Source organism: Poecilia formosa, unplaced genomic scaffold (assembly GCF_000485575.1).
Source record: "Poecilia formosa unplaced genomic scaffold, Poecilia_formosa-5.1.2 Scaffold473, whole genome shotgun sequence".
Lineage (NCBI taxonomy): Eukaryota > Metazoa > Chordata > Actinopteri > Cyprinodontiformes > Poeciliidae > Poecilia > Poecilia formosa.
In genome coordinates this window covers 82660-98992 of record NW_006800412.1, presented here as the reverse complement: position 1 = coordinate 98992, position 16333 = coordinate 82660, and the positions used below count along the sequence as shown (strand labels likewise).

Here is a 16333-nt window from a genome sequence, read left to right as displayed (position 1 = left end):
GGCCATCAGGGCCAAGACTGAATGACCTGCAGGAAAACCAGATCAACCTGATAGAGGCATAAATCCCAGCTGCTTCCCAGATCTCAGAAAGAGCCTGGATTGATGAAACTAGAAACATAGAACACACACACAGAGAGTGGTCTGTGTCCATCAGAAACAGCCTGGGATCTAATGCTGGTATTTATGTGAGAGGTGTAAAAACATCATTCAGGTGCTGAACTACTTCCTGGTGACAAAGCAATGCTGCAAAAAAATGAGCTAATGACTAAATGATCAGGATCATGGCTTTGGGCCAGGTTCATGCTGACTAGCAAGAAACAAACACAACCATACATCCTCATACTTTATCTGACTGAATACTTTGGTTTGACGTCCATTCATTTAAGAATTGTATTTCTGTGCAACCCAGACATTTCCCCTAATCTTAAAGGAAATGAAGATCAAAAAAGTGTCCCCACTTCACACAATCCCTCCTCCCTCCCGATAGGGTCATAAATAGGGTCATAATTGTCCCCTATATGAGTATATACAAGGACACACACATTCTGGCTTTTACTGTATATTGAGGACCAAGCAGGGCAGAGACCCATAAACCAGGGACCTGCCTTTCTGACTAACCTAGAAACATAGAACACATACAAAGTGGTCTGACTGTTGTGTCCATCAGAAACAGCCTGGTGGTGGTGGGAGGGGGGCGTCTCTGTAGCGCCACCTGAAGGTAAAGTAAAAGTCTAATCAGCTTGTGTCCTGAATGTGTGGGGTATGCAGAGACATTAGCTTCCCTGTTCCTGAGCTGGATGGAGGGAAGGCCAGCCCTGATGAGCCTCTCTGCAGACCTGATGGGTCTCCGCAGTTTGGACCGGCCCGGTTCTGTGGGTGAACTGGACCAGTGTTGGAGTGGCAGGTCCAGAGATGGCACCATCCAGGAACCAGCTGAGATTCACAGTATTAAAAACCAACAAACGTCCTGATCCAGAACTGGAAGAGACAGACCTCCGAGATGGACCTGGTTCTGGAAACTAGCCTGGTTTCTGCTTACGGTCTTTGGTCTGACAGTGGAGAACTTGAATGTTCATACTGATGATCCAAAAGATAGATGTGTTGCAGAAACTTTGACAGACTAATATTTTATGATTTTATCAAGTCCAACTGGAATATAAACTTCCTGACCTGAAGCTGAGCAACAGCAACCAGAGCAGAAGCATCGGCTGCAGAGCTTTGAGATGTTAGCAGGTCAGTTTGCTCTCACAACGCTAGTGTAAGCTCACCAATGCTAACAGAAACTGCTAGCATTATGTGACAGACGTGGAATGTGGCCTGAGACAATTCCTGCTGGCCAGGAAGATGAGTGATCTGATGCGATTATAGAGAGGAAATCTAGTTTAAATCATTCATATTATACACCGTTGCTTCAGAAAGTTACCGAAAGAAGGAAGCAAACCAAGAACAGCAACATTCACATAAAAAATATCCTAATCCGTAATCTGACAAACACAAAGCAGTTAGGCATAAAGACTGAGGACAGATGACAGCTAATGCTTCATTCATTAAACTGGAGAAAGCAAACATTTCTCATTTCACAAGCAGTAAGAGATGGTTAGATTATTTTAATTAGATAAAGTTAGATTCTGTTAATTAAATAAAGTTAAATTATTTTTAATTAAATTGTCAGATTATTTTAATTAAATAAAATCAGATTATTTTAACACGTTGAGGTTACAGCTCAGGGCTTTGGCTGAGAATCTGATATAGTAAATAATTTCATCCTATCGAAGCTGAGCAGCAGAATCTGATCTCTGCTTTTAGTTTCTGCTGCAGCGTTTTGGATCAGATGAAGGATTTTAACTGGATTATGAAGAATCATCATCATGGATCAGATTATAGATTATAGATTATCAGTTCCACTGCCGGACAGGATGTTGATCATTTCTGAAGGAAGGAAATCGGTTTAATCTGAGATTTAAATGACATCCTGGTTAAAATAACTCAGAGCTTCTTTACTTGATCAGATCAGTGATCCACTGATCAGGTTCTGTTCAGAGGTTCTGGTCCAGAAACAGTCGGGTCAGATGAAGCACAACACGTCACTGAGTCGAACTGAAGTACAAACCTCTAAAAATCAGGAACCTGTTCTGAGTGGAGCTGCAGAACCAGAACCGGCCCCAGCAGAACCCGACTTTGAGGCTGAGGATGTACAGGTGAAGAACGAGACGGGCGTTAAGGTGGACTGATGTTAAGGTGGACTGATTTTAAGGTGGACTGACCTCAATGTCAGTCTACATTAAGGTGGACTGACATTAAGGTGGACTGACGTTAAGGTGGACTGATGTTAAGGTGGACTGACGTTAAGGTGGACTGATGTTAAGGTGGACTGATGTTAAGGTGGACTGACCTCAATGTCAGTCTACATTAAGGTGGACTGACATTAAGGTGGACTGACGTTAAGGTGGACTGATGTTAAGGTGGACTGACATTAAGGTGGACTGATGTTAAGGTGGACTGATGTTAAGGTGGACTGACCTCAATGTCAGTCTACATTAAGGTGGACCGACAGTAAGGTGGACTGACAGTAATGTGGACTAACTTTAATGTCAGTCTACATTATGGTGGAATGATGTTAAGGTGGAATAAAAAGGTGGACTGATGTTAAGGTGGACTGACGGTAAGGTGGACTGACTTTAAGGTGGACTGACTTTAAGGTGGACTGACTTTAATGTCAGTCTACGTTAAGGTGGACTGACGGTAAGGTGGACTGATGTTAAGGTGGAATAACAAGGTGGACTGATGTTAAGGTGGACTGACCTTAATGTCAGTCTACGTTAAGGTGGACTGATGTTAAGGTGGACTGACGTTAAGGTGGAATAACAAGGTGGACTGATGTTAAGGTGGACTGACCTTAATGTCAGTCTACGTTAAGGTGGACTGACGGTAAGGTGGACTGATGTTAAGGTGGAATAAGAAGGTGGACTGACCTTAATGTCAGTCTACGTTAAGGTAGACTGACTTTAAGGTGGACTGACTTTAATGTCAGTCTATGTTAAGGTAGACTGACTTTAAGGTGGACTGACTTTAATGTCAGTCTACGTTAAGGTGGACTGACGTTAAGGTGGGGTGACGTTAAGGTGGACTGACGTTTATGTGGACTGACTTTAAGGTGGACTGACTTTAAAGTGGACTGACTTTAATGTCAGTCTACGTTAAGGTGGACTGACGTTAAGGTGGAGTGATGTTAAGGTGGACTGACGTTAAGGTAGACTGATGTTAAGGTGGAATAACAAGGTGGACTGATGTTAAGGTGGACTGACGGTAAGGTGGACTGACCTCAATGTCAGTCTACATTAAGGTGGACTGACTTTAAGGTGGACTGATGTTAAGGTGGACTGACGTTAAGGTGGACTGACTTTAAGGTGGACTGACGTTAAGGTGGACTGACGTTAAGGTGGACTGACGTTAATGTCAGTCTACGTTAAGGTGGACTGACTTTAATGTGGACTAACGTTAAGGTGGACTGACGTTAATGTCAGTCTACGTTAAGGTGGACTGACTTTAAGGTGGACTGACGTTAAGGTGGACTGACGTTAATGTCAGTCTACGTTAAGGTGGACTGACGTTAAGGTGGACTGACTTTAAGGGCGGCAGAGTGCCCCCTGCTGGACGCTGCTGTCATCATGGAAACCTCATTAAATCTGACTTTTTATTTTAACCACCATCATAACCTCTGACAGACATCAATGAAGGCCCAGAAACACCCGGGCTGGTTCTGATCTGGTTCTGGTCCGTTCTGACCCGACTCACTCTTCAGCTTCTCTTAATTTCATCAAATAGTAAAAATAAAAGTCATCAGCTGCAGATCTGGAGAACATTTTATTTTTTTATTAAATAACTCTACCCAACCAGAGTCACTTCCTGTTAGTGACATTTGCTCATCCAACCCAGTTTAACCAGTACCAAACCAGTTGAAAAAGGTTGACCCTACTGGAACTGGACTGAACTAGTTCAAACTGGTTTGGAGCAGATTTTGTCCCCGCCCCTCCCAAAGTTCTGCTTCCTGTTTTATCTACACGAACCAGTCCAAACTGGGTTTGAACCAGTCTGAACCAGATTGTAAGCAGTTTTTACCAGTTACACCAGTTCAGCCAGCCGATCCCGACCAGAACCTTTCCAACGCAGAGAACAGTCAGAGGCACGAAGCAGCAAGAAAACCAGACTGGAACCAGTCCTGTTCCAGTCCAACTGTGATCCAGTTCCGGTCGTGTTCCGGTACCAGTCCGGCTCCAGTCCGCCTGTGGTCCAGTTCCAGTCGGTTTCCAGTACCAGTTTGGCTCTGGTCTGGCTCCGGTCCGGTTCTGGTCTGGCTCTGGTCCGACTCCGGTCGGGTTCCGGTCCAGTTCCAGGCCGGCTCCGGTCCGGTTCCAGTACCAGTCGTTCTCCGGTCCGGCTCCACGCCGGTTCCTGTCCGGTTCTAGTCCAGCTCTGTGTAGCGCCCTCTACACCAGTGGCGCCCAGTGCAGAGAGCCGATGGCCAGCAGCGCCTGGCAGGCGGCCGAGTCGAGCCAGACGGACTCCACCAGGCTGAAGTGCAAGAATCCGAGCGCGAAGCCGCAGCCGACATCCGACAGGTGATGCTTCCCCAGCAGGACCCGGGAGACGCCCACCAGAAAGGCCCACAGATACAGCAGGATCCGGAGGGGCACCTAGGGGGCAAAGGTCAGCATGGGGTCAGCTCCGCTGAGACGCGGGCGGTGACTAGCGGCGGCCACTCACCGCCAGCACCAGGTGGTTCAGCAGGAAGCGGGACACCATGACGGCCCGGCTGGCGTGGGCGGCAGGGAACGAGTACACATCCAGGGCGACGCGGTCCAGGAACCCTGGGGGGGCGTCCCACGGCCCCCGGCGCTGCACCAGCTTCTGCACGCCCGCGACGGTCATCAGGTCCAAGAGCAGGGCTGGGGGGGTTCAAAGGTCAGCAGAGACAGACAGGTCAAAGGTCAGCAGAGACAGATGGGTCAAAGGTCATCAGGCTCACCCAGCAACAGGTTGACCAGGACTTCCTGTCCCGCCAGCGAGTTGCTGCGCCACAGGCAGAGCAGCGTCCCGCAGAGCCAGGGCAGTGCATGTCCAGAGAAGGCCAGCAGGGCCACCATGGGGCGCAGTGGGGCCCCGGGGCCACGGGCCCCAACGCACACGCCCAGACGCCTGGACAGGCTGATGTCAAAGGCGAGCAGCGAGTTGATGGCGATGCCGCGGAAGGATGGGTTCAGCTGCATGCAGTCCTGCTCAGGCCAGCGGGACCCGTCTTTCGGAACCGCGTCTCCTGATGTGGCTCCTTCAGAGGAGTCCCTGGACCCCCTGGGGACACAGAGGGACAGATGTAAAGGACTGTTGATGAGAACTTTGTCACATCGTCATGGTAACAACGTTCCTACATCTCCATGACGGTGACTCTAAAGAACCTCTGACACCAGAACCAGAACATTGAGCAAGAGTGGACGGGGTTTGCCCCCAATCCCTGCTCCACCTGCTGGTGGCAGTCAGAGGGGGCAGGGGTCCTGGCTTCTTCTAGCTCTTACCTCCTCACAGCGGTGGGCGGAGCCTCTTACCTCCTAACAGCGGTGGGCGGAGCCTCTTACCTCCTAACAGCGGTGGGCGGAGCCTCTTACCTCGCCGCGGCGTCGTCCTGCTGACTTGGCCGTCTCGTGGCGGTTCTCCTCGCTGCTCCGGCCCGCCCCTCCCCGGCAGAGGTTTCTCTGCGGACCGGCTGGTTCAGGGACATGAACTCGGGCCGGTTCAGGACATTATTCCGGTCCCTGGGCCGGCTCCGGGTCTGGGTGCCGGGCATGGTGGCGCTGCAGTGGAGGACTGGGACAGAACCGGGACAGAACCAGAGAAGCTCTGCTATAAATACACCTGCTGGCCTCCTTCTACTGCTGTCAGCTGCTCAGTGTGAGACTGTGTGTGTGTGTGCGTGTGTGTGTGTGAAACCAGAGCTGCAGCTTTAAACTGTTGTGGACATTTTCTTTTTACAGAGTGAAGGAAAACTATTTCAAGCCCAAAGACCCAGAGAGAAAATATTCCAATCAGTATTTATTGGAAGGCTCAGCTCACTGATCATCAGCAGAAACAGCCTGGAGCCGAAGTCAGCTTACAGTTTATAGGGAGGGTTTCATTCATTCACAGAGTTTGATCATGTACTTGGTTACAGAACAGTAAGTACACAGATCTTCACTAGGAGTCAAGAGAGACGAAGAAACAAGTCAATAACTTCACTGTAACCCCAAACCCAGAGAACCTAACTGGCTTCAGAACCTTTTTCATGATCTCATGCTTCACACAAGAATCATAATACTGTTGATTCAGATTCACAGATTTTCCACTGCCAAAGCAGCACACTCCATGTTAATCAGGTTTGTTACGTTGAAGTTTTCACCATTCAGTCCCAAGCAGAGCCTCCAAATGAGGCTTCAGACCTCCACCTGTTAGCTNGTACCAGTCGTTCTCCGGTCCGGCTCCACGCCGGTTCCTGTCCGGTTCTAGTCCAGCTCTGTGTAGCGCCCTCTACACCAGTGGCGCCCAGTGCAGAGAGCCGATGGCCAGCAGCGCCTGGCAGGCGGCCGAGTCGAGCCAGACGGACTCCACCAGGCTGAAGTGCAAGAATCCGAGCGCGAAGCCGCAGCCGACATCCGACAGGTGATGCTTCCCCAGCAGGACCCGGGAGACGCCCACCAGAAAGGCCCACAGATACAGCAGGATCCGGAGGGGCACCTAGGGGGCAAAGGTCAGCATGGGGTCAGCTCCGCTGAGACGCGGGCGGTGACTAGCGGCGGCCACTCACCGCCAGCACCAGGTGGTTCAGCAGGAAGCGGGACACCATGACGGCCCGGCTGGCGTGGGCGGCAGGGAACGAGTACACATCCAGGGCGACGCGGTCCAGGAACCCTGGGGGGGCGTCCCACGGCCCCCGGCGCTGCACCAGCTTCTGCACGCCCGCGACGGTCATCAGGTCCAAGAGCAGGGCTGGGGGGGTTCAAAGGTCAGCAGAGACAGACAGGTCAAAGGTCAGCAGAGACAGATGGGTCAAAGGTCATCAGGCTCACCCAGCAACAGGTTGACCAGGACTTCCTGTCCCGCCAGCGAGTTGCTGCGCCACAGGCAGAGCAGCGTCCCGCAGAGCCAGGGCAGTGCATGTCCAGAGAAGGCCAGCAGGGCCACCATGGGGCGCAGTGGGGCCCCGGGGCCACGGGCCCCAACGCACACGCCCAGACGCCTGGACAGGCTGATGTCAAAGGCGAGCAGCGAGTTGATGGCAATGCCGCGGAAGGATGGGTTCAGCTGCATGCAGTCCTGCTCAGGCCAGCGGGACCCGTCTTTCGGAACTGCGTCTCCTGATGTGGCTCCTTCAGAGGAGTCCCTGGACCCCCTGGGGACACAGAGGGACAGATGTAAAGGACTGTTGATGAGAACTTTGTCACATCGTCATGGTAACAACGTTCCTACATCTCCATGACGGTGACTCTAAAGAACCTCTGACACCAGAACCAGAACATTGAGCAAGAGTGGACGGGGTTTGCCCCCAATCCCTGCTCCACCTGCTGGTGGCAGTCAGAGGGGGCAGGGGTCCTGGCTTCTTCTAGCTCTTACCTCCTCACAGCGGTGGGCGGAGCCTCTTACCTCCTAACAGCGGTGGGCGGAGCCTCTTACCTCCTAACAGCGGTGGGCGGAGCCTCTTACCTCGCCGCGGCGTCGTCCTGCTGACTTGGCCGTCTCGTGGCGGTTCTCCTCGCTGCTCCGGCCCGCCCCTCCCCGGCAGAGGTTTCTCTGCGGACCGGCTGGTTCAGGGACATGAACTCGGGCCGGTTCAGGACATTATTCCGGTCCCTGGGCCGGCTCCGGGTCTGGGTGCCGGGCATGGTGGCGCTGCAGTGGAGGACTGGGACAGAACCAGAGAAGCTCTGCTATAAATACACCTGCTGGCCTCCTTCTACTGCTGTCAGCTGCTCAGTGTGAGACTGTGTGTGTGTGTGCGTGTGTGTGTGTGAAACCAGAGCTGCAGCTTTAAACTGTTGTGGACATTTTCTTTTTACAGAGTGAAGGAAAACTATTTCAAGCCCAAAGACCCAGAGAGAAAATATTCCAATCAGTATTTATTGGAAGTCTCAGCTCACTGATCATCAGCAGAAACAGCCTGGAGCCGAAGTCAGCTTACAGTTTATAGGGAGAGTTTCATTCATTCACAGAGTTTGATCATGTACTTGGTTACAGAACAGTAAGTACACAGATCTTCACTAGGAGTCAAGAGAGACGAAGAAACAAGTCAATAACTTCACTGTAACCCCAAATCCAGAGAACCTAACCGGCTTCAGAACCTTTTTCATGATCTCATGCTTCACACAAGAATCATAATACTGTTGATTCAGATTCACAGATTTTCCACTGCCAAAGCAGCACACTCCATGTTAATCAGGTTTGTTACGTTGAAGTTTTCACCATTCAGTCCCAAGCAGAGCCTCCAAATGAGGCTTCAGACCTCCACCTGTTAGCTAAACCTGTTAGCTCCACCTGTTAGCTAAACCTGTTAGCTCCACCTGTTAGCTAAACCTGTTAGCTCCACCTGTAAGCTAAACCTGTTGGACCTGGAGAATGTCAACATTTTATGTTAAAATTGCCTGCCATACAGAGGTCTGTCACTAAATCTGAAATAAACTGGAACAAACTGGCTAACACTTTAAATTGTCCATCCATCCATTTTCTAAGACCTTGTCCCTTAGTGGGGTCAGGAGGAGCTGCTGCCTCTCTAGCTAACGTTCTGGGCGAGAGGCAGGGTCATTTGGACAGGTCACCTGTCTGTTGCAGAGCAACACAGAGACACACACACACACACACCCCAGGTGTGTGTGTGTGTGTGTGTGTGTGTGTGTGCATGGGAGAATTTAGAGAAACCAATTAACCTGACAGTCATGTTTCTGGACTGTGGGAGTAAGCTGGAGAACCCGGAGAGAACTCACCATGCACAGAGAGAACATGCAAACTCCATGCAGAAAGACCCCAGGCTGGGAATCAAACCCAGAACCTTCTTGCTGCAAGGCAACAGCTCTACCAACTGCACCACTGTGCAGCCCCTTTAAAATGTGTTGAATGTATTTATAAAAATAATAATGAATTAATTATTTTATGACACTAATTGTAATTAGAGGCTGATTACAGAGAGCTGGTGACCACTTTGTGTCATGGAGGGAACAGTCAAATCATCTGAAATGTGAACAAAAGGAGATGGTTGTTGGTTTCAGGAGGACCAGGGTCAAAGGTCAAAGCGTACTTCCATCATGGGAGAAGAAGTGGAGATGGTGAGGAAGATAAGAGCCTGGATGTTCATCTGGACAAGAAACGAAGGAAGAGAAAATCCTTCAGGGTTTGGATCTGCTGTCAAAACCACCAGAACCAGAGCCACCGGAGCCAGGAGCTAAAGAGGCTCAACAGCCTGATAAAGAAGGCTGGTTCTGGTTCTGTTCGGGTTTAAAGAATGCAAAGAAGAATTCTTAATTCAATCAAAGTTCTGGCAGAGCGTCTTCAGTCAGAGGCTTCTTCAGAGTCACTGTAACACAGACTGTTACAGGAGATCCTTCCTGCCAACAGCCATCAGCATCTACAATAACTGAAGAATCTGAATTAATGAGTCATAAAATTAGATTCACTAAATTAACGAATCTAAATTATTAATTCAGAACTTTTTTAATTTTATTTTTATTCTCTCTTGATGACGTCACCGAGGGCTCAAACCTCGGCTACTCCTCCGGCGGAAACTTTGTTGCTGTCCTCCGTTGCTACCCGGAACATAACGGAGACGGACGGTTGCTACGGGCAGCTGACGCTGTGTGGCGGCTCGGGGCTAACCGTTAGCTTCTAACGGAGCTAAAAACCGTTTCAAAGGAGAAGAAACGTCATTAAAACGTCACAGTTCGTATGGTTGATCGGATTAGTTACGTCAGCGCGGCGGTACGTCACCTGTGACGTGACGCATGTACGGTGGAGGATTAGCCGCCAAAGCGCGAAGCTCAGCGTTTTAACGGTACGGCAGCCGGGAGGGACATCGGCCAGAACCATCAGGGGTTCTGTTGGACTTTGGGTCTCTGGGAGGAGCTGCAGGTCAGTCAGACTTCTCATGTTCGGTTCTAGTTCCTGTCTGGATCAGAACCTGCATAAAGTTTCGTCTGCTCCTCCGTCAGGTCACTGATGGGTCGGAACCGAGCCGCTGGACTTCAGAACAGTCCGTGGCCTTCATGGCGGTCCAGGGGTCAGCATGTCGGATCGTGAACCCTCTGTAGAGGAACCGGGTCCGACCGGTACCGTGACCCGGCCTGCTCTGGCGGCAAAGGCCCTGTCGGAACCGTTTGGTCGGCTCCGGTACCGGGACACGTCGCTGCTGATCTGGCAGCAGCAGCAGCTGGAGCTCCGAACCGGACCGCCCGCCTCCTACTTGACCCGGAGCCAGTCCGCCTGGTACAGCAGCTACGGAAACCAGGCGGTACTGGTCCGGAACCACGCGGCCCAGCAGGGTTCTGAGGGCCAGTCCAGGATTTGCAGCATAATGTAGAGCAGACCCAGGGCCCGCTTCGGCCCAAACCATCAGAACCAGACCGGGGTTGGTCTGACAGAACCGGACAGGTGATACACCCGAACCTCAGCTCCCTGACCAGGTTTAAAAGTTCTGATCCGGGTTGCAGAAGGTTCTGTGGGTTCGGACTGGGCCTATGTGGACCAGCTGGTGAAGACTGACTGGGTTTGGACCGTGACCTCTGACCTTCTGTCTAATAAATCCTGTTTCAGCAGCTGTTGTTTCTTTCTGAAACCAGCAGGGGGCAGCCTTACTTCCAGAACCTCCGCGGTGCCGCTGGTTTCGGGTGATGGAGGTCCAATCAGGGCTCGTCTGTCTGCTGAGACTCCGCGGCAGGACTACAGAGACCAGAATGCATTGCAGCCCCAGGCTCTGATTCTCACAGGGAACCAGTTCAGAACCGGTTCTGGTTCTCTGAATCATTTGGTCCAACTGGACTCAAGCTGTTTGTTCTGATTATCAGAACCAAGAAGTGTTTGGACCTCCATCACTTCAAACACGTACAGAAGGGGGCGCTTCCGGTTGGGCCCTGGTTCGGTTGGGTTGGCCCAGGATCAGTTTGGTCAGTTTACAGGTGAGGTCTGAAGGAAACTACGGCGGGCGAAGAGGGACAAATCACCATAGAAACGATCTAAGCATCATTAATGAACCAGAAATATTTTTATGTCAAACTTTAAATGTCCTGATTTTATAAACTATTAACAGCTTTATAAGTTAAACTTCATGTGTCAGTGGGCGGGACTAGCAGACTGAGACCACTTCCTGATTGAAGCAGCCAATCAGATACCAGGATCTGTTCTAGCCACACCCACTGGGTCTGATTTGAGTTTTCATTTATTAAATCATGAATTTTATCTTGTTATATTACAAGATAAATATATTACTAGTGTTAATGACTAACGAGTCATTTGTTGTAATTTGGCCCTCTTCGCTGTCCGTAGGAAAGGGGGCGGGACCAGCTGCTGCTCTGCCAGCCAATGAGAGTCGAGTCTGTCAGTCAGTTTATGTGTTTATTTATGAAAACAAATGAAGTCAGAAAATAAGGATCCCGTTTGAGTAATTACATCAATTATTAATCCACTTGATGGTTTTAGTCGGTTCCTCCTCTGCGCTGGGTTCTCCTGCGACCCGGTTCCGACCCGGTTCTGGTCTCCGTCTATCACACAGCTACTTACAGCTACTATACAGTGCTCAAACATACAGAAGAAGTAACGTACGGCCGGAGTGCATGCAGATACATAAAATCACTTTTTTCTTCCTTTTTCTTATAAAATACAAAAATTAACTATCAGCATCGAAGCTCCACCATCAACTAAAAACAAAGGGGGGGTGGGGGGTTACTGTGGCAACGGGCTGTCCACTGGGAGCACTGCTGCTGATCCGTCTCCATGACGACCACACTGCTGAGGAAGGCTGCGAACTTTGGTTCAATATTTTAAAAAAATTAAAAGCAATAAAAATCCAACTGAACTGTACACAGACGGGCTGCAGGGGGCGCTGCTGGGCTCAGCCAATCAGAAGAGACTCAGGGCCCACAGGAACTCCCGCCCATCTCCTTCCTGATTGGCCGTTACTCTACATGATCAGTTCTGTCACATGTCCAGCAGAAGGCGCCGTTTTTTTCCTCTCCAAACGGATCCGTCCTCCTTTCTGTGACCTGGTGCCGACCCAGAGTCCAGTTCATCAGCTTCTGACGCCAGAACTGGTACCGACTGTTGAGACCTGATTCTGGTGGTACCGGTCCTGCCTCCCGTTTGATCCTTTAAAAACATTGAAAAGCTCCTCGGGTCGGATCAGAACCTTTAGTCTCTGGGGAAGGGATCGGACTGGGTCTCCTGCGGTTCTGGACCCAGACGGAGAAGATTCAGAGTTCGGACCGGACAGCGGCACAAACATCATATATTGAGAACTTTAGAAGACACAAACGGGTCAGAACACGACCGGAAAACCCAAACAGGAGAAAAAAGGAAATGTAGTGTTAGGAATCTGCCTCAATGGGTTACCGTGGCGACGGCGGCGCCCGGACCCACAGGGGTGGTTCTGGTGAGAGGCCCAGCCAAGAACCAACTGGATCTGGTTGTGTTCAGGAGAACAGTGGAGCCTCAGAACCACAGGGGTTCAGCGCCGCCTGCTGGGCACGCCTGGAACCACAGCGCAACCTGCTGCCCGCGCCCAGAACCGCTGCTGCACCACAAGTTCTTCAGAACCATGGGGTTCTGCTGGCCCACTGACCAGCCAATCAGATCGCTGCTCCTCTTCCTCCGGTAGCCCCGCCCACTTCCCATCCATATCTCCCATGATGCTTGACGGATGATTCTGGAATGTGTGCAGAGGTCAGGGGTCACTGCCGGCCACTCTGGAGGAAGAGGAGGAGGAAGATGATGCCCAGGTGTCCTCCACTCTTCCTCCTCCTCTTCCTCGGCCTGTCCGTGTTTCTCCAAGGAAAACAGGAACACTAGGAGCTAAAAAACATGTCAGCCTATTTACATACAGTCTCCACGTGTGTGTGTGTGTGTGTGTGTGTGTGTGTGTGTGTGTGTGGCAGCAGTCCTGTCTGTGTGAACTGAACCGTGTTCTCAGTCTGTGTCGGAGGAAGAGGAGGATCCTGTCGAAGAGCTGTCATCAGAGGAGGAAGAGGAGCTGCCACTCAGGCGGCTGGCCCCGCCCCCTGAGGCTCCGCCCCCAGCTGCCTTTTCTGGAAGACAGAGAGAGGGGCGAGTTAAAGATGGAGTCCTGATCACGTGAACTTTGACTTCCCACTACAGCGACTGGCTGATTTGCAGGGCAGGGTGTGTTTGGGGCGTCCAGAGGGCAAAGGGCGTTTCCCTGGAGACTCATCAGGACTTTTTATTTTAACAGCAGAACAGATTTCAGACCAGGAGGTCATCCCGAGTGCTTATGGAAAGGTCACAGCCAGGCCTTGACCCGATGACCTTAGAGGTCAGATTAATAAGAACAAGAGGCCTTTGGGTGGAGCTGACTGACTGATGTGGACAGAGGCTGAGGACTCACAACGACGAGACTCAGGAGAGGCAGAGGCCGTTTCTACGGTGAGGCAGAGGTCGTTTCTACGGTGAGGCAGAGGTCGTCTCTACGGTCAGCCAGAGGTCGTCTCTACGGTGAGGCAGAGGTCGTCTCTACGGTCAGCCAGAGGTCGTCTCTACGGTGAGCCAGAGGTCGTTTCTACGGTCAGGCAGAGGTCGTTTCTACGGTGAGGCAGAGGTCGTTTCTACGGTGAGGCAGAGGTCGTCTCTACGGTGAGGAAGCTGCCTGTCTGAGCCTGGCTTGCCGGGTCGATGCTTCGCTCACCGATCATGGAGAAGGAAACCTGATGCAGTCTGACCCCACCGCCTTACCGCCTTACGCTCCTGTTTTCCAGTGAGGGATCAGGATGACGTAGGTGGGGCTTTGAGAAACCAAAGTATTTCCCATGATGCCTTGGGAAGGCTTTGGTACGAGGTGGTGAGAAACAGCCAGTTTGTTCCCCAGACCAATAGAGGACCTGGTGGTGTGAGTGGAGTTGGCGCCCCCTGGTGGCGTATTAAGTCTCTGCTTCCATCATTTTTATGAATTTTTTTTTCTTGAATCATGTGGTTCAGCCTCATTTTAAAAAAATCTACAGCTGACGTAATTTTCCTCAGCAGGTTTCACTCAGTAACTAGTTTCTCTGTGTAAACAACCTGTTGCTATGGCGACAAGCGCAGTACTCACGCAGCAGCTTCCTCTGCTTCTTCTGCAGGCAGGACTTGACGTAGCGCTCCAGCTCGCGCAGCGTGGAGGGTTTGAGCGTCTCGAAGTCGATCTCGATCTCGTCGGGGTTCGAGTCCCTCAGCGACGGCTCCCTGGACTGGATGATGTGGACGACCCGGCCCAGCTTCTCCCCCGGCAGCCGGTTGATGTCCAGGCTCAGTTGCCGCTTCTCGTCGTATGACATCGGCAGGGACGACTCCTCGCCATCGTCACCGTTGGCTGATCCACCACCCGACGTCTTGTTGGCTTTCTTCGGTTGCCTGGAAACAGAGGACGTGGTGGGCCCAGGAAGCTGCATCATGGCTACCGGCAGGTGAAAGGTCAGACGGCTTGTACCTGGTGGCCGGTACCGTGCTGTTGGCTTTCCTAGCTGGTGCTTTCTTCTGATTGGCTGGCTTGGGTTGCTGAGCGGCGGCCTTGGGTTTCTTCTCTTCTTCTATCTTGGCTTTGTTCCCTTTGTCCTTGTCCTTCTTCTTCTCTTTGTCCTTCTTCTCTTTCTTCTTCTTTGGCTTGCTGACGGGCGCCTGCGACAGCACGGCCAGCTGCTCGTGCACAGCCTTCAACTGAAGGGACACACTGACAATCAACCCGCCGCTCGCAGACACGCCCACAGCAACGTACGGCTACACAAACATGATTCAGACAAAAGGAGAAGGAAACCAGAATGTTCTTGACCTGTGATTGGTCGGCAGCACCAACCTGCTCCTGTAGCTCGGCCAGTCGGGTGGCTCGCTCCTCCTCGGAGTCCGACGATTCGTCGGAGGAGGAGTTGTTGCTGCTGTCGGAGGAGGCGGTGCTTTTACTGACCACCGGCGTGGTGGACGGTACCGACACCTCCAGACCCTCGTCTGGGATCTTAGCAAAGCGCATCTCGAACACATCCTGCACAGACAGAGAGAGGGCGGGGTCAGGGTGGCAGCAGGCAGCCAGGCGGGGCGCCGGCGCGCTGACCTACCTGCAGCTTGCGGGCCATGGCCACCACCTCGTGGTCGGGGGGGTTGTACTTGTAGCAGTTGGAGAACATTAACCTGACGTCTGTGGCAAAGCTCTGTGGGTCGCTGTATTCTCCTTTGTCCATTTTTTTCTGCAGACACACAAACGCATCACCATCAGCACTACAAGCTCCGCCCCCGCAGGCAGCTGATTGGCTGCTGGCTTTTAGTGCCATTAACAAAGATCTACAAAACCCTGAGAACAGAAACACCGAGGAGCTCCTGTTAGTGACATCATCACCGAGCTGAACGTATGGCAAGCCATCTTCACATAAAAATGGGGTTCATCTGTAACCACATTCCAGCTTCCAATCCTAAAAATTACATTCTGTCTCGCCTGAATGAAATTTTTTGATTTTTGCTTTTATTATATGACTAAAGAAAAATTCAGCATGTTTTCTGTATATTCATCACATCAGTTACTACAACTACAAACAAATTACAAACTAAGACTGCTGCAGAAATTGTTTTTATTTTCTGCAAAGACAAAAATGTTAAACTACGTGATCTGCACCAGGCTGGAGCTCCTGGCCGAGCGGCTAGCGGCACTGCGGCTAGTCAGGCGTTAGCTGGTCAGCAGCTAGCTAACTAGCTGCTGCTCCTGTTGGTTCAACCAGCAGCTCAAACTACAACAGGATGGCAGACCTTTATAATAAAAGCCTTCTCCAGATAGGAGGTGAGAACAAGTGAACCCAGATGGGTTCTCATGTGATCCAGAATCAGAACTGGGTCTTCGATTCTGGCTGAGCCCGCTGGTCGGCTGCCAGGAAGCAAAAGGCTAAAGGACAGGAAGTCAGAAAATGACCAGATTATCGTGTTAGTGGGAAACAAACAGCAGCGACTGGAAAGGAAAACCTTCAAAATACAATAAAGATCATTTCTGGTTTTCCTAATTAAAGCATCAGAAATGTTTTAGTCTTTTATCCACAATTTGTTGCTTCATCGACAGGAAGACAAGGGAAGAACCAGAACCAGAACCAGA

The 16333-nt window shown here is 51.1% G+C and overlaps 3 protein-coding genes across 8 annotated transcripts in view; all 3 read right to left on the bottom strand.

The window, feature by feature from the left end:
• Positions 1–3741: 3741 nt before the first annotated feature.
• LOC103156288 (inactive phospholipid phosphatase 7-like) lies at positions 3742–6257 on the bottom strand. 3 transcript variants are annotated; one of them, XM_016664241.1, is made up of 5 exons: positions 5661–6257; positions 5027–5349; positions 4765–4946; positions 4473–4694; positions 3742–4346 (listed from the first exon to the last, which is right to left on the bottom strand). In XM_016664241.1, the coding sequence occupies exons 1-4, from the start codon at positions 5837–5839 to the stop codon at positions 4488–4490; spliced, it is 891 nt and encodes a 296-aa protein (XP_016519727.1). In that variant the 5' UTR covers positions 5840–6257; the 3' UTR covers positions 3742–4346; positions 4473–4487. The 3 variants fall into 3 exon arrangements, with proteins under 3 accessions (XP_016519727.1, XP_016519728.1, XP_007578337.1); XM_016664242.1 differs by having other exon boundaries at positions 3742–4371; positions 4476–4694; XM_007578275.2 differs by lacking the exon at positions 3742–4346 and having other exon boundaries at positions 4394–4694.
• A 237-nt stretch (positions 6258–6494) lies between these two features.
• LOC103156287 (inactive phospholipid phosphatase 7-like) lies at positions 6495–8176 on the bottom strand. 2 transcript variants are annotated; one of them, XM_016664243.1, is made up of 5 exons: positions 7729–8176; positions 7095–7417; positions 6833–7014; positions 6544–6762; positions 6495–6511 (listed from the first exon to the last, which is right to left on the bottom strand). In XM_016664243.1, exons 1-4 carry the CDS (start codon positions 7905–7907, stop codon positions 6556–6558), a joined length of 891 nt encoding a protein of 296 aa, XP_016519729.1. In that variant the 5' UTR covers positions 7908–8176; the 3' UTR covers positions 6495–6511; positions 6544–6555. The 2 variants fall into 2 exon arrangements, with proteins under 2 accessions (XP_016519729.1, XP_007578336.1); XM_007578274.2 differs by lacking the exon at positions 6495–6511 and having other exon boundaries at positions 6518–6762.
• A 3429-nt stretch (positions 8177–11605) lies between these two features.
• LOC103156311 (bromodomain-containing protein 3-like) overlaps positions 11606–16333 on the bottom strand; it is an 18709-nt gene continuing 13981 nt past the window's right edge. For 2 of the 3 annotated variants that reach the window (XM_016664237.1, XM_016664238.1), the window contains exons 5-9: positions 15315–15446; positions 15035–15241; positions 14696–14922; positions 14321–14619; positions 11606–13304 (exon numbers count right to left, since the gene is read on the bottom strand). In XM_016664237.1, coding sequence (XP_016519723.1) covers positions 13186–13304; positions 14321–14619; positions 14696–14922; positions 15035–15241; positions 15315–15446 — 984 coding nt within the window. In that variant the 3' untranslated portion in view covers positions 11606–13185. The remainder of the gene's footprint in view (positions 13305–14320; positions 14620–14695; positions 14923–15034; positions 15242–15314; positions 15447–16333) is intronic. The other variant, XM_016664239.1, reaches the window with a different exon arrangement.